General features: G+C 44.5%; 1 protein-coding gene across 2 annotated transcripts in view; it reads left to right on the forward strand.

Annotated features, from left to right (window-relative positions):
- PTAC6 (plastid transcriptionally active 6) overlaps positions 1-23,660 on the forward strand; it is a 114,506-nt gene that overhangs the window by 36,526 nt on the left and 54,320 nt on the right. For both annotated transcript variants that reach the window (XR_015261756.1, XM_086772425.1), the window contains exon 4: positions 16,636-16,755. Coding sequence is in view for 1 of the 2 variants with exons in the window: in XM_086772425.1 (XP_086628551.1) it covers positions 16,636-16,755 (120 nt within the window). In the remaining variant the exon portion in view is untranslated. The remainder of the gene's footprint in view (positions 1-16,635; positions 16,756-23,660) is intronic.

Raw genomic sequence — 23,660 nt, forward strand, 5'->3', positions numbered from 1 at the left:
GATTCCTTTCTGCTGGTGACAAAGTTCTACTCTCATAAGCAATAACATGTCCATCCTGCATAAGAACAGCTCCAATGCTATTCCCGCATGCATCACACTGTACCACAAAAGGTTTATGAAGATCCGGTAAGACCAAAATTGGACCAGTGGTTAGCTTTTCCTTAAGCTTGTTGAAAGCTTCCACTTCCTTCTCTATCCATCGAAATTTTACATCCTTTTTGGTCAGGTGATGTAAAGGTGAAGCAATTTCTGCAAAGAATCGGATAAACCTCTTGTAATATGAACAAAGTCCTAAGAAACTTCTCACATAATGAATAGTCTGCAAATCCGGCCAATTCTTTATCGCTTCAATTTTTGCTGGATCCATCCTGACGCCATCCTTAGACACACTGTGCCCAAGAAAGTGAATCTCCTGCATGAAAAATTCACTCATCTTTCCATTGACAACCAACCTATGCTTTCTGAGTTCCTCAAACACTTTGGTCAAATGCTCCTGATGCTCCTTCTCTAAATGAGACGTTGATCCTTGAATCTTGACAACTGACCAATAAGTATGGCATATCCAGTCTGAGCATTTTCTATCATCTGAGTCATATTAATGACCTTTGTTTTAATGCAATAGTCACGAAGCTCCTTGGGTAATCCACATCAATATGTCTCTACCTGCTCAACCAGTGACACGGGCCTAAAGGATGACTGGTAGCAAAGCATCCCAAAATTTCTTGTTATATTCTTCCAAATTGCTACAATCTCTGGAATCTAATCGATACCAAGCTGTCATAACCTCCACCTCAAAAGTCGGTGTCAACCATAAAGAAGAGAAGATTTGCTTGAACTCCACCCAAGTGCTGGGTGCTATTCCCTGATGAAGAAGTGTCGACCACCATTGAAGAGCATTTCCCTTTAGGAAAGAAGCTGCCTTCCGTACCTTAGATGCCTCTGTGAAGTCACCACCAGAAAATGCAGCATCAAATTGTTGAATGAAGGTGAGAGCCTTCAAACGATCCTTCGCACCACTAAAAGTATCAAACTTTACTGCAGCACCACCCTCTTTATAATCTTTTGGCTTCTCGCCCTGAACAAGATTATCATATGGATGTGGTTTGAGAAAAGAATTGCCCACAGCATTAGATCCCATGCCCATCATACCACCTCCCATACCAGGCATGCCAAAAGCACTTCCACCACCACCACCACAAGTTCCATACATACCTCCTGGTATACCTCCATACATATCTCCATGCATACCTCTATGCATACCTGGTTGCATACCATAGCTCCCAGTCATGCCCATGTTGGGTACACCCGTCATGGAATGAAAGACATAGCCTCCACCAAAGTAACTAGGATGAGAAGTATTAAAGGGGTTTCCATGGGTAGGTGGGGGAAAAGAAGAAGAAGAATCAGGGTATGATTGAAATTTTGGGTAGATGGGAGCCGAATTGAAATTTTGGGTAGATGGGAGCCGAATGTTGTCCCTTGTATTAAAGTTAGCATCTTGGGATGAACCTTTCGAGGTCATTTACCAATGCAAGCAATGTAGCCATAGGTGCAGTTCTCCAGCAGGACGATAGATCCATGGCATACTACAGTAGAAAGTTGGATGTCGCGGAAAGGAATTATTCGGTATATGACAAAGAGCTTTTGGGTGTGATCACAACGCTCAAACATTGGGAGCCTTTTCTTTGTGGACAGGTTTTCACAGTAAAAACAGACCACAAGCACTTAAGTGGCTTCAAACTATGCCAAGTGCCCAGTGGAGTGATCGTCAGGCCAGGTGGAGTCAACTCTTCCAATAGTTTGGAGGAATAATTGAATACATCCCTGGTAAGCATAACCCAGTAGCAGATGCTCTTAGTCGAAAGGCCAGCATTCAGGCAGTCCAAGAATCTACCATTCTCGAAATCATGGGGAAGGTATTAGATAGCATGAAAGACCAATATGTCGCTCCCTGAGTTTGGTACTCAGTATAGTTTGGCCCTCAATTGTGAGCCTGGCCACTATTCAGTACAGAACGACTGGTTGTTCTTCAAGAACCGCCTCTGTGTCATTCGAGAAAAGCGAGTAGCTCTTCTCCATGATGCCCATGACTCCTTAGTTGGAGGACATAGGGGTATCAATAGTACCCTCGAGAAATTAGAACGGTCCTTTTATTGGCAAAAAATGAGGCGTGATGTATATTCACATGTTCAAGCTTGCAAGATTTGTCAAAAAGTAAAGGTTCCACATACAAAGAAGGCTGGTTTACTTCAACCTTTGCCTATCCCCGACGGACCTTTCATCGACATATCTATGGACTTTGTAGGGCCTCTACCAGCATCCACCGGATCCTGGAACACTCAGTGTTTTACCATTGTGGATCCCTTCAGTAAATTCTGCATGCTCATCCCATGCAAGCATACGGCCACAGTCGAGGACATAGCTCGTCTGTTTCTCAAGCATTGGTACCCAATTTGTGGTTTGCCTAGCACCATTACATCAGATAGAGATTCCAAGTTTACCTCGCATTTCTGGAGGGCATTATTTGAAAACGTCGGAACTAAGTTGCATTTGTCTAGTGCATTCCATCCGCAGATAGACGGCCAAACAAAAATTTATAACCAATTGGCCTTTGATGTTCTCAAGTCATATTGTCATGACGAGCAGTCCAAATGGGAACATTATCTTCCATTGGTCCAAGCTATCTTGAACGACACTCATTCATCCAGTGTCGGATGGACTCCATATGAAGCAGCCTTTGGTCGTTGTTTCTCTTCTCTTTTGACAAGATTGGTGTCTCCATCTCTAGTCGTGGGTACCTTGATCTCGGAATTTCGTATAGAACTGACGTATCCGTCGACCGGAACCATGCTTCCAACGATGAAGAAGGATCTGCTCGGGCTCGATGACTTCTGCTTCGTCTACCACGTCTGGCTGCTGTTCACTGAAACATCAAACACTTTTGGTCCAACATATGGTTTTAGCCAAGAAACATGGAAAACATCATGCATTGTCCAACTGGTAGGCAATTTTAACTTCATGGAGACATCACGTAACTTCTTAACTATTGGGAAAGGTCCAAAACTACAGAATGAAAGCTTGGGACAACGTTTGCCCACTTGTTTCAATCTTTGTTTCATGACACACAGATAGACCCAATCCCCTTCCTTGAAGTGGACATCTCGTCTAGACTTATTCGCCTCTCTGCTATATGCTTCTTGTGCTTTGGTCAAGCGGTCCTTGATTGACTCAATGATCTCGGAAAATGCTTTCGTGGTTTTATTAGAATCATCATCAGTGCGACATTGACAATATTAGTTCCATTCAGGATGATATTTATCGTACATCATGACCCCATTGTAATCCTTAGTCCAGGATAAGTCAGGCACGAGCTACGTAGGTCATTCTCAGCCATAGCAAGTCAGTTAGTTAGTCGAAGTCCCTTAACCCACTTAAAGAGATGCATTCATGCATATACAGTTAGTAGAAACCTTAGGGTTTGCATTAGAAAGCATCGTGCATATTGCACATCATTCATACATAGTATCTAGACCATTGCAGGAACCCTAGATATCATCCAGTATTTATCAGGTTATTTACTAGGATTTTTTGGGTATTTTTCCCATCATTTTCAGCATTTTTCACATCATTTATGCATTTATGTTGGACATGAGCGTTCGGCCTGTTTAGTAGCCAGCCGACTGGCTCCTTGTGTCCATATAAATAGAGTTCTTGCATAATCATTCATTCATTCTGTCATATTCAGCCAACAGCATTCAGGCGCATCATATTCAGCCTTGCATTCACTTCAGTCCCATGCGTTTTGGAGAAGCGTGTCATCCTACAGCAAGAGGAGCATCAACGCTTGTGCATTCAGCCCTCCATCAGCAAACTCAGCAGTTCTCAGCAAACCTTGCGTTTTAGCATTCATCCATTCATCGTTTTGCTCCAGCCACTTGGTGAAGGTAAAACGCAGCATCATTTACAGCATTCATACTTAGTCTAGAACAGTCCCAAACAGCCCCTCTCTTAGCCCTAGCTTTGCATCTCTCCCTCATTCCATTGGGAAGAGTGCATAGGCTCGAGATTGGGCATCTTTGGTGCTTCTACAGCAGTATACAGTTCAGCCCAACGCTCGGTCGTCAGAGGTCTTGCGTTTGGCTTCTCATTAGTCACATTGTCAGTCTCTTTAAAGATAATAAAGCAAATTCTATCTCGGTAACGGGATAGGGGGCCCTTCAATGGGTAATTCGGGACCCCATACGGCGTACAGTTCTCATCTCTCTCTTTCTTATCTCTCTCTAAAGTTTGAAGCCTTAAAGTGGATTGCTAAACTCGCGAAACTCAGGATACAAAAGATGGTGTGAGCATGTGTGACAGGATCCTCCAATACGAATACTTCCGTTGCATGTTACAAACAAGCTGGGAGAAACTAGTGGCTTGGTTCTGAAGACTGCTGGGGAGGAAAGGAGAACAATGCCACCCCTACATTGGTGGGGGTAGGGTGGGAATGGTGTAGGATGACACAAACTCGTGGAGGAGCTACAGCCTTTGCAGACGAGCTAGCATTGAGGAGGCATCTGAAGAAGGTGCAGTCCACCGGATACCCCAGGAGTCAAGGTTGTCGTGGGGGTGAGCATTGAGACCAGGGAAGATGTGGAAGAGGTGATGATGGGCACAACCGGGTGGCATTCAATATGTCAGGGACGGTTGGGAGTATCTGGAGGACGTGGTGTGTGGAAAGAACTAGGGCTGCTAGAGGAGAGGGAGCAGGAGCAGAGAAGGTGTCAACGTGGAAATGGAGTCGAAAAAGGAGCTACCTGCGCAGGAATCGGATCTTGAGTAGGGCTCTCGAGGGAGGAGAGGCTTCAAGAGGTGGGTGAGGGTAGGGCCTTGTTGGGGCAGGAGGTCCCTTGACTGCAAAATCCGCTTTAGGCTGTTTTGAAATATCTTGAGATAAATGCTCATAATGGTTCTCCATAGAAACCATTAGTTCGGGATCAGTGCCCACCGCACAGGCAGACTGGCAGTGGGTACTTGCCAATCTGCTCAGGGGTGGACTGCCATGACCCGTTAGTTCGGGATCAGTCTCGGGTCTGCGATGCCCACCGCATGGGCACACCGGCAGGGTGTACTTGCCAATCTGCTCAGGGGTGGACTGCCATGATGACTTATTCTGAGGGGTCTCCCTACACAAAGAGGCTGGAGAGGGGTGGGGGTGGGGAGGGAACTGTCGTCGGGATGTGGGTCCCGTAGTTGTCGAAGCTGAATTTCTCAACGGAAGACCCCCCCCCCCCCCCCCCCCCCCCCCCCCCCCCCCCGCGGCGCGCGGCTTCGCATGCCCCTCTGCCCCCACCCCGCCAGCACTGCGCTGTGTTCTCCGCTTCCACCTGCCTCTTTGCGCCCCTCTGCCAACGGTTTTCTGTATTGTCGGCTTCCCTGCACAATCCACTCTTCCCTCATCATGCAGGGCATTCATCCCTTGCTGCTCTTCTTTTTCTTTGTGCAACAGTTCGTGGGTTGTATTTTCTCGGCACTGCTAAGCTGCATCCGCTCCTTTCCCCTCAGGAGGACTCCATTCCACATGGTAGCGCTCCGTCATCCCCGACCAATGCAGCTCCCTGGTGCTTACTACCTGATGCAGAATTTCAGCTCCTCGCCTCTTCAGTCACTGAGTTGCAGGCCCGTACGCTTATCTGCACACTTGTTGGCAGCCATCTGGCGAGCGAGCAGTTTCACGACTATCTGCAGGCAGCCTTGGTAGGCCACCAAAAGGCCGGATAACCGATATATCCAGTTCCTGGGAAAAGACTTGGTGCATTGCCTCTAGAGCTTCTCTCTTGAGTTGGGCCCCTTGGCCAGGGTGGCAGGTTTCTCGGTCATAGTCTGCTTTGCGGGGCTCCCCAAGGAGTACTTATCGATTCTTCTAGTGTTCAGCAGTACCCTTGGAGAGGGGATTGAGTCCCCACCCTCAGCAACTTATGTTGTTGCCCGAGCTGCAAGCCTTCTGACGCTTCACATTCTCATGGCATCACCGGATTGCCTCCCCCAAGAGGTGGCATCTGTTGCTTGGATCACTCCTCTCAGTGTAAGGAGTATTCTGGCCTCCCGGGTCGGTGCTTCATATGCGGGTAGACATATTTCTTGCAAGATATGCTGAAAGTTGCAAGGGAAAGTGTAAAGAGTGCTTAGGATCACGCTCAATATTATGCTAACCAACGACGAACCCCAAGAGTTTTACAAGAGGGTATGTGGGTGTATCTTAAAGTCCTTTGCTAAGACGATGAGGACTGGCAAGCATCACAAGTTATCTTCTCAATATTGTGGTCCTTACCAAATCACAAAGAAGATTAGTGATGTGGCTTACCAGTTGACGTTACCTCCTCGAATTAAGATTCACACCATGTTTCACATCAGTCGTTTGAAAGAACGTCTAGGTGAAGGTGATGAGATTGTGTTAGTGGAGATGCCACGTGCAAGCCCGTGCCATGGCTAATCTCTAGCATGAACATCATCAATCCTTGATTAGGACAGCATATAGAGCATCATTAGTAGTAGAAGCATTACCATCAGCATCAGTATCAGAAACATCAGCATCAGCATCAGCATCAGTATCAACACCATCAACCTATGATCTTGTCCATACTAAATTGTAGCTATCAAACTTTAATGTTTATAATGCTTGCCAAATAAATTTGGAAGAATCTTGGACTTCGAATAAAAGTGTTTCGGGTCAGCTTGTTGAAGTCTTGGTCAACTTAATAATATCCAGCAATGCCTCAAATTAATAATAACTTAAATGAAAGGTTTTGGTGTAATGTCTTTTCTTCCTCTTAGAAATCTGGTATTATCGGACTTAGAATAGTACTAACAATCATGGGTAAATTTGCATTCTTAAGTGACTCTCCATACTTCATCATTCTTGTCATGAAGTTTGACTGCTCTTGGAATTGAATATACTTCTTGACTTGAAATAGTTCTAAAACTTGAGCTCACGACAAAAGAATCTTGAATTTGAGAGAATCCTTTACTTGATAAATTTTGGTTTCTAAGCTTTTTTGGTATCTATACTTGAGAAATAACTGACATGAAAGTTGTCTCTATCACTTGGTCATCACACTTGTCGTATAAACTGCCATTTTCCCACTTCTTTCCCTGGGCTCTAACAAGTTGAAGAATGCCAAAACATTTTGTCTTGATCAATGAAAGAGAGTTTTCACTTGAACTTTACCAAAGGCCTCTATAGATCTTGCACACTTAAGTAATTTGATGTGAGTCTTGTTCTTGGTATGCTGTTCTTCATGAATTTAATTTTTGACTTAATGAATCTGTACTAGAATCTTGATATTGATACAATGAACACAATTTGATCTGAGTCTTGTTCTTGGTATTCTATTCTTCATGAATTTAATTTTTGACTTAAGGATTCTGTACTAGAATCTTGATATTGATACAATGAACAAAAACTGGCTGAGTCTTTATCTTAATTTTTCGATTTGAAAATACTTCTCTTATGTGCTCCAACTTTGAGTCTTTGACTACCAATATTTATGGATACTAAAATCTTCCCAGAGTCTTTAACAAACTAGGGTTCTTCCAATAATTATTGACGGTCTAGGTTTTACTAGCTAAATCTGCTTTAACTATTAAAAAAAAAATCAAAGTATGACAAATGTAATAAATAATTTACAAAAATTATTGACAGAGATTTGTACTTATCTTCACCATAAGATTGTGTATTGTAAGGGTTACCCTCTTGCTTGCGATGATCATTGTTAGTTGCGCATTGAGTCGTGATCTTGTTCTTCTTCTCTGTCGGACAATCCCTAGCAAAATGACCTTGCTTACTAACACCTCTAACATTTAATGACACGTTGATTGGGCTCATTGTTGTTAGTCGGGCTTGGCTTTTCTATTTTCTTAACATTTTTATTCTTCTTTGATCTATTTTTGCCTCTCCTATACAAATGTCGCAAGGATTTCTTCTCGAAATCCTCTTGAGACTCTCGTTCTTTGTACAAGAACGCACGAAGAGAATCAAGTTGGTCTTGAATAGTAGGACGTTATGGAAATTCATCCATGTCTGAAATTTAAAACAATAAGAAAATGTTAAGGTTTACGTATCTTGTATGGAGTAGTGTCTTGTTAGAAAAAATACACTTGACTGAAAATGCATGTCAGATTAGCTCAGTGCATAAAAGAGAACATATATTCCAAAGCGAAATCCATACATCTTTTTTTTCCGCCAACTATCTAATAGTAATAAAATAAGTCTAGCACAAATAGTGAGGAGGAATTATTCTTGAAACTTGATAGAGGCGAGAAAATGCCAAGAATAAAGGAATTTTTTTCTCCTTGAAAAAAAAAATATAAATATAAAGAGCCTTGATTATAAGGCCTTAAAGGCTTTTGTAAGCCTTTATTTAGGTTTCAATCAAGTCTTTTTCTAAGCACTAGTATACTTTAGTAAAGGCTTACAAAAGTCTCCAATAAGGTTTGAAACCTAAATAACGTTGTATAAAGCTTGAATATAGCTTACATTTTATAAGCTAATATTTATGGATCTCATAAAGTAATAATAAATATTGGTATCTTCAAATTATAAACAGAAAAGTGTAAAACCCCGTAGTGTTTTGAACACTAGAAAGAGCATAAATAAAACTTACTTTTCATTTCACGCTAGGAACACCATCCTCTAAAAGGGTTTAGATGCAAGGCTCTTAACTACTTTAAAAGCTTTTTCAAGCCTTTTATTAAAGCCCTTAAAAAAAAGGCTTTCTTAGGCTTGAGCATAGGGCTTTTATGGCCTTTGTTATAAGCCTTTGATAGCCTTAGTTTACAGTTTTAGATGCTTTTGTAAGGGTTTTACTAGGGCTTTTAAACAGGCCTAGTCACTATTGCCAAGGCTTCAGTAAGCCTTTTATTTTGTAATAGGATCTTAATTCCAAGTATAACGTAAAATCTCTAAACTCACAAAACATTTAATACAAATCACTTAACCATAGCTTAGGCAAAATTATTCAAGGAGACAAAGACAAACTCATTGAGTGCAATCTCTCCCATACGCCGTATTTAAATTGTATTCATAAAATTAGCCCTTGGAGTCATAAATAACATCTTTTCCAAGTTTGGGCTTTCTTTCCAATGTTCTAATGTATCAACAAAAATAATAACCTTTTCCCAATCATTATGCTCACATGGGCCTAGCTATAATAAACTAACTTGTGCACACATGCACATTACAATAATGCTGGGCTATGTAAATAGCGTATCAATTAAATACTCCAATGTCATCGCATGGTCACAAAATATTCTATTTGATATTTAGATCTCAGCCTTCACACTACTGCTCAATCCATCATCCATGTGACACCTGAATCGGTACCCTTGCAATGTGCGACAACTCTGTCAGTACTCTTGCACAGCTCATAATCTAAAACTCATAGACGTAAACCACATGAGTTAAACAATCAATTGAAGTCACATCAATCAATCACAACGAGATCGTGAGAAATAGGCACAACATAATACAAATACAATACCAAATAACGAAAATGTCAGCATAAACACATGGGTGTCCACCCAAGCATGGAATGTTGGGTTTTATGCTGTGTATGCACCCAGAGGAGTGCTAGTGATCATCAGTAGGTTACTGGGGCACTTTTTACTTCAGTTAGTGGAGGTTTTTTCCCCCAGTTTAGTTCAGTTTCACTTATATGCAGTTTATAAGTGTTTTGGTCCACCCGGCACATTTATGGCCGGACATGTGAACACTTATCCTTTAGGGGTCACTATCATGTGGCTTGTACTTCACTTTTCTATCATTGAGATATACAGCAGTCGTGTTCACTCCCTCTGCTTGGTTTTCCACGCCTGTTTGCTTTCTGTAAACCCTAACCCTAACCCTGTTCTGTCTTCATTTGGTATCAGAGCTTTGAAGCTCTACACTACCTGCCCGTACACATCTTGCGCCGCCTTCAGCAGAGCATTGAAGCTCTGTGTTGCTGCAGCCCGTACAGCTGTACCAGCCCGTATAGTCAATCGAAGTCACCTTCACCTGTGCGCCGTCAGTTAAATCTCTACGCCTGCTGCTTGAATCAGTCGCCTTCAGTCGGGTACTATAGTACGCCGCCTACAAGTACTATTCATTTCATTTTCAGTCGTGTACAGTGCGCCGCCTTCAGACCGTGTACTTATGCGCCACCTGTAACACGTCGCCTACAGTTACTACAAGTAACCTTCACGTCGCCTTCAGCCCGACCTGTGCGCCACCTGCAAGCGTCGCCTGCAGCCCTAGACAGCGCCGACTGTCACCTGCGCAGCAATAAGCCTTCAGCGCAGACTGTACCTGCACAGTACTGTGGTCGCCTCAGTATCCGTACTGTACCTGCTTGCTTACAGAGGACTGGTTTCGTAAAGTACGTGCACAGTACAACAGTCTACGAGTACAACAATCAACTCATATCTCAGCTGGTAAGCATTACAGGTTTTGAGTTTTGGGCATTCTTATTTTTCTCTGTGAAAAATATACAGGCACAACAGGCAGTTTTTCTAGCAAGAAAAATATACAGGCACAACAGGCAGTTTTTCTAGCAAGAAAATATACAGGTTTTTAGCACAGTTTGGGTGCAGCCAATTTGGGCATTTTTGGGGCATTTTGGCATTGTGTACGCCATTTGCTGCTCTACTCAGTCATTGGTGCATTAAGCTGCACATTCAGAGGATTGAGAGTGTAGGCAGATTTGGGTGAACTGTATTCAGTGGAGTACAGTTGTTATCAGGGTTTTTGCTATTGGGTTTTTTGGTAAACAGGTACAACATTGTGCGTAAAGCATAATGGCAAATCAACAGCAAAGTGATGTATTCACATATTTGTCTAAGGAAGACAAATTGGATGGCACGAACTACTCCTTGTGGAGTTTTATGCTGAAAAATGTGCTTGTGGCAAAAGGTCTTTGGAATTTTGTTAGTGGTGATGAACCACGTCCAGGTCCATTGGCTCCAGAGACTCCTCCCCAAGGGGGTGCTCGTGGACGAGGACAACAGGTACAGGCTCCAGGACAGCCATTGCCTGTTCAGAGAACAAATGCTCAAAAGACATGGGATGCCAGGGATGCACAAGCTTTGTCACTCATTGCATTGTCAGTTCAGAGGTCCATTATACCTCATATTCGTTCAGCTGGCACTTCACAGAATGCATGGGTGACTTTGGAGCAGATGTATGCTGCTCGTAATGAGGCTAGTATCTCATTTTTGAAAAGAGAGCTGGAAAATCAGAAAATGAATGAAGGAGATGATATGTCTAGCCACTTAAACAAGCTGCAGGATTTGAGAGAGCAACTCATCAATGTGGATGAGATTATTCCTGAGACACAGCTTGTGTCCACCATCTTGCACTCTTTGCCAAGATCTTACTTGGCTTTCCATACCTCTTTGAACCTCAGCATGAGGAATGCTGTTGAACCCCTCAAGTATCAGGAACTTGTTGCTCTCTTACTACAAGAGGAGCAAATGAGGAAGAATATGAATATGAACACAAATGCTGAACAAGCATTTACTACAGGTCAAAAGGGGAAAGGGAAATCTCAGCCAAAGAGTGCAAATCAAAATTCAGGTGATGGTGGTTCTTCACAGGATACCAAGAAAGGTGATGGACAGCCCAAGAAGAAGGGCAAATGTCATTACTGTAAGAAGCCAGGTCACTACATCACGGAATGTAGGAAGAGGATTGCCAAAGAGAAGGCAAAGGAAGTTGGGATGTTTGTTAATGATGCTCCTAAAGCTCCTCTGGAGACTGCTTCTTTTGTTGAGGACAGGGATTACTGTTTTTTTACATGCAGCTATGATGCCTCTTGGTCTTCACAGGCACTCAGTTTGACAGAGCATGCATGTACTTGGTATTTTGATAGTGGTGCCTCAAAGCATATCACATCTCGCAGGGATTTGTTTAGTCATGTTGGCCCTGCCCCTGTTGGCAAAACTGTTCAGTGTGCCAACAATGCTTCATATCCAGTGTGTGGCATTGGGGAGATTCAGCTTACAGCCATTGATGGCTCCATTCTCCGCCTTACAGATGCCTTATATGTACCAGGGATAAAGAAGAATTTGTTGTCCATTTCTTCTTTAGCACATTGTGGAATGCAAGTCCACTTTGATGATGATAAATGCATGGTCAGAGACAAAGCAAATGCCTTGACCTTGATGCTTACTGGTACATTATGTCATGGACTTTATGAGTTGGATGCATTTCAGCCAGTGGATCAGTCTGCTTATCATGCATTCACTCTTACTCAAGCTATGGTTGATGCGGAGTTATGGCATGCTCGCATGGGGCATGTAAATTTTGGTAGTCTTATGCTTATGCAGCGACATAATATGTTTACAGATCTACCTCTCATGGAGAAGCCTCCAGATCACATTTGTGAAGGATGTATTTTGGGAAAAATGCACAGGTTTTCCTTCCCACGTGATCAGGCTCTAAGAGCAACTGCAAAGTTGCAACTTATACACAGTGATCTTTGTGGTCCCATGCAGACGAAGTCATTAGGTGGTTGCTTTTATTTTGCAACATTTATAGATGACTTCTCTCGTATATGCTGGGTCTATCCTTTGACACAGAAATCACAGGTATATGATGCATTTTTGGCCTTTGTAGCACTTGCTGAGACAGAGTCAGGATGCAAGGTGAAGACTCTCCGTTCTGACCGAGGGGGGGAATATATGTCACATATGCTGAATTCCTTTCTTGGGAGTAGAGGTATAAAACATCAGTATACTACTCCTTACACTCCACAGCAGAATGGGGTTGCAGAAAGGAAAAATCGGTCACTCATGGAGATGGCCAGATGTATGCTAAAGGCAAAAAGGCTACCACATATCTTTTGGGTGGAAGCAGTAATGTGTGCTTGTCATATTTTGAATCGATGTCCCACAAAGGCATTGGTTTCTATTACTCCTTTTGAGGCTTGGCATGGCCGCAAGCCTTCTGTATCGCATTTTCGTATCTTTGGGTGTCTTGCATATGCACACATACCCAAAGAGTTGAGGAGGAAGCTGGATGATAAAGCCACAAAATGCATTTTTGTTGGGTATAGCCGTGAGAGCAAGGGCTACAGGTTATATGACCCACTATCCAGGAAGATATTCACTAGTCGGGATGTGATTTTTGATGAAAAATCAGAAATATCCATGGCTGGTTATGAGGCAAATCAGGCTGAAAATGATGTGTTTGAAGGTCTACTACCCATGGAGTTTCATTCCACAGTTGGTGATCCAACTCATGAGGGTACAGGACAGCCAGCAAATGATGTAGGTGGTGCAGAAATTCAACAGCCAAATGAGCCAGAAGCTGAACCAAATATGGGACAGCAGGCACCACAGGTCAGACATATACCTAGATGGTATTTGAGGACATTACAGGACAGCCATTTAGAAGGTCCTCTTGCTGGTCGTACTCGTAGGGAGACAAGGACCAATGAGCATGCACACATCATGGATTTGAATCTGGTTATGGCAGCCAGTTTACAGGATGATGATGAGCCTGATTCATTTGTGGATGCACGAGATAATGTGCATTGGAACAAAGCCATGCAGGATGAGATTGATTCTATTAAAAAGAATCAAACATGGGATTTGGTTGATCTGCCCAAAGGCAAGAAAGCCATTGGTACTAAATGGGTCTATAAGTTGAAAAGACATGCAGATGGATCCATTGACAGGTACAAAGCCCGTCTAGTTGCAAAGGGCTATGCACAGAAAAAGGGCATTGATTATGAGGAGACATTTGCTCCTACATCCCGTATGTCGACACTTAGGTGTGATATTGCATTGGCTGCACATCGTGGTTGGGTTGTTCACCAGTTGGACATAAAGACTGCATTCCTACATGGGGACCTCGAGGAGGAAGTATATGTATTTCAGCCCATGGGATTTGCAGAACATGGTCATGAGGGGAAAGTATGCAGGCTGAAAAAGGCCTTGTATGGTTTGAAACAAGCTCCACGAGCTTGGTATGCAAAAATAGATGCTTTTCTACTCACTCAGGGATTTGAGAACAGTCCATCAGAGACCACTTTGTATGTGAAGAAAGAAGAGACAGATCTGCTGGTCATCAGTCTTTATGTGGATGATCTCTTGCTCATGGGATCAAATGATGACAAAATTGCAGCTTTTAAAGAGATACTGAAACAGACATTTGACATGTCTGACTTGGGCCTTGTACATTACTATTTGGGCATACAGTTTGTGCAGGATAACAGAGGCATTGGGTTGTTGCAATCACGTTATGTTGCTAAACTTCTGGAGAAGTTTAAATTTCAGGATTGCAAGCCTATTAGTACTCCTATGGAGCCTGGGATGAAACTGTCACTACAAGATGACAGTGTTTCCTTTGATGCCACTACATATGCTCAGGCTGTTGGGTGCCTCATTTACTTGTGTAATACAAGGCCAGATATTCAGTATGCAGTCTCTCAGTTGAGCAGATTCATGCACAGCCCACGGTTGTCACATTGGCAAGCTGTGAAGCGTGTATTCCGTTATTTGCAGGGTACCTTGTCTCTTGGGTTGCTTTATCCTGAGGGGGGTGACATGCAGTTACATGCTTACAGTGATTCAGATTGGGCTGGTGATTTTGATACCAGACATTCCACTAGTGGGAATTGTTTCTTCCTTGGCGCTTTATGCATTTCTTGGCTAAGCAAGAAACAAACCACAGTGGCCACTTCATCTTGTGAGGCAGAGTATAGAGCAGCCTACACTACTACTGTTGAGTGTGTTTGGCTGCGTCGTCTTATGACTGATATGGATATTTCAGTGGAGGAGCCTACACCTATCTATACTGATAGTCAGAGTGCCATTGCTGTGGCCAGGAATCCTGTGTTTCATGCTCGCACGAAACACATTGAGATTCACTATCATTTTGTTCGGGAGAGACTCCAGGCAGGAGATATCAGTCTGATCTACTGTCCTACAGATTAGAATGTGGCAGACATCTTCACCAAGGCATTACCACGTCCGAAATTTGAAGCATTCCGCAATGCTTTGAATTTGTTTCCTTTTGGTGGATGATGTACAGTGATCACATATCACTCCAGGGGGGTTTGTTGGGTTTTATGCTGTGTATGCACCCAGAGGAGTGCTAGTGATCATCAGTAGGTTACTGGGGCACTTTTTACTTCAGTTAGTGGAGGTTTTTTTCCCCAGTTTAGTTCAGTTTCACTTATATGGAGTTTATAAGTGTTTTGGTCCACCCGGCACATTTATGGCCGGACATGTGAACACTTATCCTTTAGGGGTCACTATCATGTGGCTTGTACTTCACTTTTCTATCATTGAGATATACAGCAGTCGTGTTCACTCCCTCTGCTTGGTTTTCCACGCCTGTTTGCTTTCTGTAAACCCTAACCCTAACCCTGTTCTGTCTTCATGGAAATCCATCCACCATTGATCATTTAGCCAGAATCAAAAATATACATGCCCATTGGCACAAGTCACACGACGTGCCCATCAAGAACGAAAAATATAATGTCCCCAATGGACAATTTGTAACAGTTGCGTAGTTTGAAGAGTCGCTTCCTCGGATTCATTGTTGAGGTCGTTAGTGGTTCTTAAGGGAGGAAGTATGTTACGTCTGAAGGCTAACCAAGGTTAAGGCCTTCAGGTTTGGTTAACCATAGCCTAGGGGTTAGGCATCTTAAGTGGTGGTTAGTAGGTTTTATGAGACATGTGCTATATTTGGCTCCTGGTTTATAGGAGGCCTATATAAGTGACTTTATGAGTCAGTTTGGGAGAGAGCTCCTGGACTTGAGGCCTTTAGACTACTCCTTGCTAACATCCGATAGGTGTGTAGTGGTGGTATGGGATGCCAAGGACTTTGTACGTGGAGCCATGTCTCTAATGCTATTATCCCCTGTACTTGGGGGTGAGCTTCAATGGCTCTATGGTTGGGCGGTGAGCTAGATGCCTGAGTCTATGTGTGTTTTTCTTTCTGTTTATACTTAATTGCAAGGTTTGTTAGCTTGGGAGCATGACGACACCCCCCCCCTCCCCGCGCCCCGTGGGGGCTCAGTTGCCGCCGCTCCTTTGCTGCCGCTTCCCTCCTCCTTTCCCTATATGTCGTGAAACTAGAGGTCGAAGGAGGCCGAAGAAGGCTGGGCGACAGCAAGGAGGGGGAGCTGAATAACTCAAAAAGGAAGTTGCAATGTAACTGCTAGTGTCTACTACAGCTGTTGCATGTATTTTTATCTCAAACATGTTGTGCAGTCCTACAAGATACTTGCTACCCTTCCACCCCAATCACCACCACCACCTCCTTGTCCTGCTCTCGCCTAGCCCTCCCTTTGCATGTGCTCTTGCTGCCCCTGTGTTCATAACCCTAAATGTACTAGTTGCACATTATGGGCACATTATCTTGGTCGTAGACCATAAACATCTATCACAGAAAACACAACCATTGAAGATTATTCTACTGAATATTATTCCTTTTTTCCAATAAAGAGAAATCATTGGATGCTCAATTCGTGCTATTGTAACAGCAACAACATTTGTCAATTCTCTGAAATATCTTTGTGATTAATGCTGCCTTCACAAATGTTTTAAGTCTCACAATATTGGAGCTCTATGGTATGAGTGTAATGTGATTTTTTATTTTTGCAGATATTCTTGATGAAGCACTTCAAGAATAGAAGAGCAGATGCTTGGAATTTTGTAGTGGATTTTGAGCAGATCTATGTCATTGACTCAAAGACCAAGTCTATATCAAGGGCAAAGGTTACGGTCAGTATAAAACATATCCTTTGCACCTTGGATGCTGTATTTTGTGTGTTTGTGCTTGTGCGTGTGTGTGTGGTGGGGGTGGGGGGGTGACGAAGATTGAGAAAGAAAGATTTTATTAACGTCTACAAAAGACCCAATGGGTCTATGAGACCAACATGTGTTACAAAAGTTCCATGTGTAAATTGTGAACATGGAAACAAAAGTACTGAAACTGTAATGTAAATGGGACATGCGTGCTACTTACCCGGGCCTCCCATGTGTATGTGGTTCTGAAAATCCTGGAGCAAGATGGCTAGAGATTCTTCAGGAATGTGTCCTGGATCTCCTCATCCAGTGATAGTACTATCCTCCTCCATAATCGTGCATAGAGCTGAGATGACGTCGTGGAGTGATGACGGAGTATGGCGTGGATCTGCAGCTGATAGGCTGAAGGCTTGGAACCACGGATGCAGGGGCATCTGGCTCTTAGGAAGGATCACCCTCCCTCACTAGTGAGGCCACGGGGCAAAGGATCCCACGAGCAGGTTGGGTGTACTCTCTGACCTGTATGATCCCTCGGACCTTCTAAAGCTTGGATGATACTCTTTGGCATGGGCGAATGGAATATGAAGAAGTTTGTAATAGATGTTTGAGAGGCATCTCACTGGCTCAGGCTCCCTAGGTGTCGTCTGAGCATGGTCTCCTGGTGACGGTGGCGGGCGAAGCTGCAGTAGCCTGTAGGTATAGATCCAGGCATCTCTGGTCCTCATACTGCATATCCTGTGAGAGGGCCATGTCTGTCTTGGAAGAGAATGAAATTTCCCTCTAATCTCATAGTAAGATGGGCATCTGAACACGTAACGCTCCTCCATCTCGACCTCCCCTATCGTGCATACTGTGCAAATTTGTGCCTCCCGAGGGGTGCAATTTGCTCTGCTGGATTCAATCCGTAGACAGTGGGATGATATCCGCAGTTGGCAAAAGGCAATCTACATGGCATGTGACATGTATCTCTGAAGATAGCCATGGCTCACAATAAATCCATGCTTTGAAACTTGTAAAAATCAAAATACCCTTTGAAGGGAGAAAGCGATATGGCTAAATGAGCTCCATAGTTGCTCCAAACAAGAGGAACTGACCTCCTGGCTCAGAATCTTGACGGTCAACTGTTGCAACTCTGGAGTGTCTGCCCCATAGTTCTCCCACCAAACACATGGATTAGTTGTGAAGCGATTTGCCAAAGCATTGACTCTTCCAAATCGCCTCTTGCAAGCCCTGTAATCTGCCAGAGCTGATCCTTGATAGTTCTCTGCTTTGCAATGTTAGGCTCAAGTCTTTCCAAAACCATGTCCCATCCATTTGCCAGCTTTGAATCTGTGTATTGATTGCCTGTTTGAAACTGGGGATCGACCATAAAACTTGCTGCATGCATAGGTGAATGGTACATATCCCATCTATCGTGGCATAGCTTTCTTATTTCTGTTCATTTGGCTCGATGTGCTCCAACTTTTCCACCATCTTGTCCATCCCCTCATCAATCTTTCCAATGCATGGTTGAAGTGAATCTATCATCCTCAACAAGTGGATAATTGGTGTTCCCAAAGCTATGATGCGTCTCACCTGCTCCCACCACAGAGGGTTCCCAATATTTGATGCACATGCCTTCCCTACAGTAGTTCCAGACAAAGCATGCCTCTCATACTCATCACTCACCATCAACTGCTTTAGGGCACTAGAACACTTGTTAAGGGACCCCAACATGAGGAAGTTGTATCCGAAGTGAGTGTCTGAATACTTGTGCAATTCTCTAGACGACTTCTTCTTGAACTTAGCTAGCAAGAAAGTGTGCCTGTTAATTAAGGATACGATTTGGGTGGCTAGATCTATGATGGGAGCAATCCACTCCAACTTCCCAATGTCCTTGAGAAGATTGTTGAGGTAGTGCGCCATGCATACGGAAAATGTGATATGAGGAAACCTGTCAGTCAACAATCTACCGACTGCCTTGTTCGCATTCTCTCCATCCACTGCTTGTATGGTTGCTGACCCCTCTTGGAAAAGTGCTTCCGCACTCTTCCCTGTCTCGGATGCCTCATGCATTCTATAAACTGGATCACCTTCTCTTCACCCACCGCCTGTATGGCTACTGACCACTCTTGGAAAAGTGCTTCTGCACTCTTCCCTCTCTGGGATGCATCATGCGATGAGATAAAGTAAGATTGCCATCTGGAGTAGGCAGTGACGCCATGAATGGATCTGGACCGACTGTCGCTCCACCCATCTGGAGTAAGTGTGATACCATTCTTGACCCAAGAGGACCTAACAATCTCTGTAACTGCAGCAATATGCCCTTCTCTTTTACTAGTAAGGTGGTTTTTAAACCAAGATCACCTGTTACAGTGGGATTCTTAGGACTTCAGCATGATGCAGCACGTAATTTTTTGCAAGATATGCAAGAAATGTTACAGGTTGAGAAGGAATCTATTAGAAGTGCTCAAGACCGAGACAGATTTTATTCTAATAGACATCGTTCACTCAGAGAGCTCTCTGAAGGAACGATGGTGTATTTGCGAGTTCCGAAAGATTCCGAGACTTCACGGACAGGTCGATCTCCGAAATTATCCCCTAGATACTGTGAACCATTTCGTATTACACGATGGATTGGTTTAGTTGCATATGAATTGGATTTGCCTTCTCATGTGAAAGTTCATCCTGTATTGCATGGCAGTAGACTTAAGGAAGTACTGGGTGGAACAGACCAGTTAGTTACTCCTCAAGAAATCATAGATGTCGAGGACATGACATTTGTTCCACACGAACCTGAAAAGATTCTTGGATTTCGTGAAAGAAGATTGCGTAATACGCTTATCACGGAATACAAGATCAAGTGGAAGGATCGTGTTGAGGAGGACGCTACATGGGAGACATTGACTACTCGTCAGAGAGATTACCCTGGCTTTTTAGTGAGCTCAGGAGTGAGCTCTTAAAGGAAGGGGAGTATGTTATGTGCACAGTGTGTATCTACCGTGTGCTACACGCACGCAAGACTAGCTTCGAGGTTTGGGGAAGCTTGGAGCTAGGTAAGCTTGGAGCTAGGTAGGCTGATTGGCGAGTTGAGTTAGGGATAGACTAACGGGCGGGCACCCAAGTATGGACGGGTGGGGGCCCAAGTGTGGACGCCCGATGACCGGCCAAGAGCCTATAAAAGGGTGGCCAAGGTTAGTCATTAGTCATATAGAGTCTCGCGTGATTTGTGAGAGCTCTATGGTCTGGAGCCTAGATCTAGTGCAGACGTGCACCTACTTTATGCAGTCGAGACTGGCAGCAATCTCGAGGCCCGCGAGGGTAGCTTTGTGGCAGTATGGGACGTCGCGAGGTAGAGATTGGTTGGAACGTCCATCTAGTTAGCTCAGCTCGTGGCTCGGTGGGGACAGCTAAGTCTTGTGGGATTGCCCACGGCTGTCGAGGTTGGGACGTGAGTCAGGCTTGCACCCTTTCTTGTTTGTTTGGTTTGCTTGCAGGTTTCGAGTCTCGTACCAGGAGCGTTCTACGAGGAGATCCTATGGGGTTTTGACAGCTCCTGGCTCTTGAAAATGGGCCTGGAAGCACTCTCTCCATGAGAGCAAGAGAAGCATACCCTCGCATCAGTCTAGCCTCTGCAGCCCATTGTGTCTTTAGTAGACGTTTAATCTTTCTCTCTCTCTTTAGAGAGAGAATTATATTAACGTCTTCAAAAGACCCAAAGGGTCTATGAGACCAAAATGATGTATACATAGTGTCCATGAAATCTGGTCTCATAGATGGAAAAACTAGAGAGAGAGAGAGAGAGAGAGAGAGAGAGAGAGAGAGAGAGAGAGAGAAGAAAGAAATCTATATTAACATCCTTAAAACACCGAAGTTAAAACAGCCCCAAAACTGTCTCCAATTTTGTCTTGAAACAGCCCCAAAACAGCCCTGTAAGCAACCAACACAAGATAGGCACTTCTTGGTTGTAATCACCAGATTGAAGACGACTAGAAGATGGAGAAACTGGTACTGTTGCTGTTCGATCAGCCTTTACCACAACAAGGCGGGAGAGAGAGGAGGAACAGAAACTGTACGGCCAGATTTACGGAGAGAAAAAGAACTGCTGATGTCACACATGTGGCTGCTGTACAGCCAGCTTTAAGACCAGCAGAAGGCGGCCCGTGAAGAAGAATTACCAACAGCTGCCACTTGTGCTCTCAAGGGTGTAAGAGAGAAAATCCAGCTGTTGTCGGCCTGTACCTGTATGGCCAGTACTGAAGAGAGAGAGAGAGAGAGAGAGAGAGAGAGAGAGAGAGAGGGATCAGCTTCTTCCTCTTGTGCCCACATGCGCATCGTCTCAAAAACAGCCTGAAACCGATCCCGTCAAGTGGGAATAGACTCCGTTGGACACCCACGCACGTAATAGCACAACTTAATACCACAATTTGAAATGGACAACTTAATAACAACTTGAAATTGAAATGAAATGAAATGAGATAGATGGACACCAGCACTGGGGCCGGAACGGGCCGACCCCCCCCCCCCCCCCCTCAATATATGATATATTTATTGGGAGTATTTAATAAATACAATGCTCCATGGGTTCCAAGAACCAGATGATGTCCATGTACAAATGAATACAGTACCAAACAAAAAGCTTGAAGTAGATATTCGAAGTAGAACGACCACTGGCGTGGTCCAGTCTCTACGGTCCTGTGCTTTCACTGGACTCCGCGGAGAGCGCCCCACTGGTGTTCCAGGACCACGCACAAACAGGCGCTCTCGTACTAACACCTGGCTCTCCCGATCTCAGCACCTTTGGACCGTGGTTCTCCAAGAGCTTGGACTACCCGGCACCGAACGGGTGTTGACGTGGAGAGAATCCCTTATCAGATTTATCACAAAGTACTTTACTTAAATCTGAAATTCACTTACTTGTGGATGGTAGATGGAAGTCCAATACCCGAGGTATCTGTGTGTAGTTACTTGAGTGGGACACCAAGATGTAGCCACTTGAAGAAAGAAAACACCGCCTATGGAAAGGAGGCACAACCACCTACCGAGGAGATCAACCACCCGCTGTGTAGGTCACAACCACCTTCTTGTGGAGGAGGGAAAAGGTGTAGTAGCCGCCTATGGATAGATTGAACAGTCCACTGGAGATGGAGAAGCAGCTGCCAATTTGCAGAGTATAGCCGCCAGCCGCCTAGATGTAGGAACACAACAGTTGGAGAATGAATACAGAGACGCCTTCTGTGGTTGGCAGTACAGCATGTAAGGCTGCCTGACTGGAGGCGCACACACAGCCTTTGTGGTCGCCTGGGTGGAGAAGTATACACAGCAGCCTGTGTGAGTATGTGCAGCCTGTGGAGCAGCAGCCGACTGTAGAAGAGCATGCGCAGCAGTACAGTAGAGCAGCCTGGGTGAGTTTGCGCAGCCTGTGGGGATGCAGCCGACTGTAGAAGAGCAGAAGCGTAGCCTTCAGGTGGTGGCAGCCGCATGCTGAGTAGGCAGAGCAGCCTGCAGGAAAACAGGCGTAGCCACCTGTATGGGAGGAAGTGCAGCCGCTGTGCAAGAGAGGCAGCCGCCTGTTGGAGAAGAAAAGAAGCAGCTTGCTGGTGAATACGCGCAGCCTGAAGCGATGCAAGAAAACCAAGGCGATGAACGCCGGGGATACCTACGATAGAAGTGGTGGCTCCCTTTTGTAAAGTTTGGAGGGGAGTTGCATGACTAGAGCTGGCTGGCTCCCCACGTTTGCATGTGGGCGGCCAGCTCTTGGGTGGTGTGGGTAGGTGACCATGCACCCACCCCCACACACACACAAGTCAAGTGTGGCTTCCCACCTTGGCTCCTAACTGGGTGCCCAAAGGGGGTGCCCACTTTTAAGTAAATGTGAACATATAACCTTATAAAACAAAAGGTTAGAATATAAAATATTAAACCAACATGTGCAATACACTTACCACCTGTTCACATGCACCAAAACTCGTCAGAAGACAGAGCAAACTTCACGACTCACTGGCAGTCCCGCTAGTGACACGTCAAGCAGGCAAACACAAAAATACAAGTCATGCGAAAACAGTTTCAAACATGCAAATCATGAGTGCATGTGCAAATAGTATCATGGACATATCTCCCGTTCATGGAACAAGTACAAAATATCTGTCGGCACAAAAATGGCACGACGTAAAACATAAATCCTGGTCTTCCTATGGAGTGACAGTCCCATAGGTAAGCCACAGTTCCAGGCACGAGCCTCCCTATGGAGTGACAGTCCCATAGGTAAGACACGGCACAAATACTGGCTCTTCCATGGCGTGACAATCCCATGGGTCGAACACAGTCCAGGTCATACACGGGTGGCACCAGTCTGGCTCCCGTCCATACGACACCATCCTGCTAACACGTGTGGCACCTGTCTGGCTTCCGTCCATGTCAGCAAAATACTGGCCTCTTCACATGAGACACCGGCCTGGCCTCAAGTGAACGAGACACAAAATCTGGAGATGGACCAAATGGTCGGCCAATTGGTGACATCACATGAGACACCGGCCTGGCCTCAAGTGAATGAGACACAAAATCCGGAGATGGACCAAATGGTCGGCCAATTGGTGACATCCCCCCGGGCTTTTAAAGAGTTGTCCTCAACTGAAAAGCCTCAAGATATGCCTGCAACAACTATGGGTAGTCAACAAAATAGTCCTCAGTTACCCATTTTGCATCAATAGGCAAATAATTTTTAAACTTCACAAGGTATCTCCTGGAAAGCTTCCCTGCAGGAACCTTTTGCTCCTTGTGAAAAACAATCTGTTCTGCCTGGAGGATCTCCTCAAGCTCATCAATCTCTGGCAGATCTTCTGTGACAGGCTCGTCAGGATCTGGTGCCACATATTTCCGAAATAGACTCACATGAAAAGCAT

Source organism: Cibotium barometz, chromosome 32, assembly GCF_041138505.1.
Source record: "Cibotium barometz isolate CiBa-2024 chromosome 32, ASM4113850v1, whole genome shotgun sequence".
NCBI lineage: Eukaryota > Viridiplantae > Streptophyta > Polypodiopsida > Cyatheales > Cibotiaceae > Cibotium > Cibotium barometz.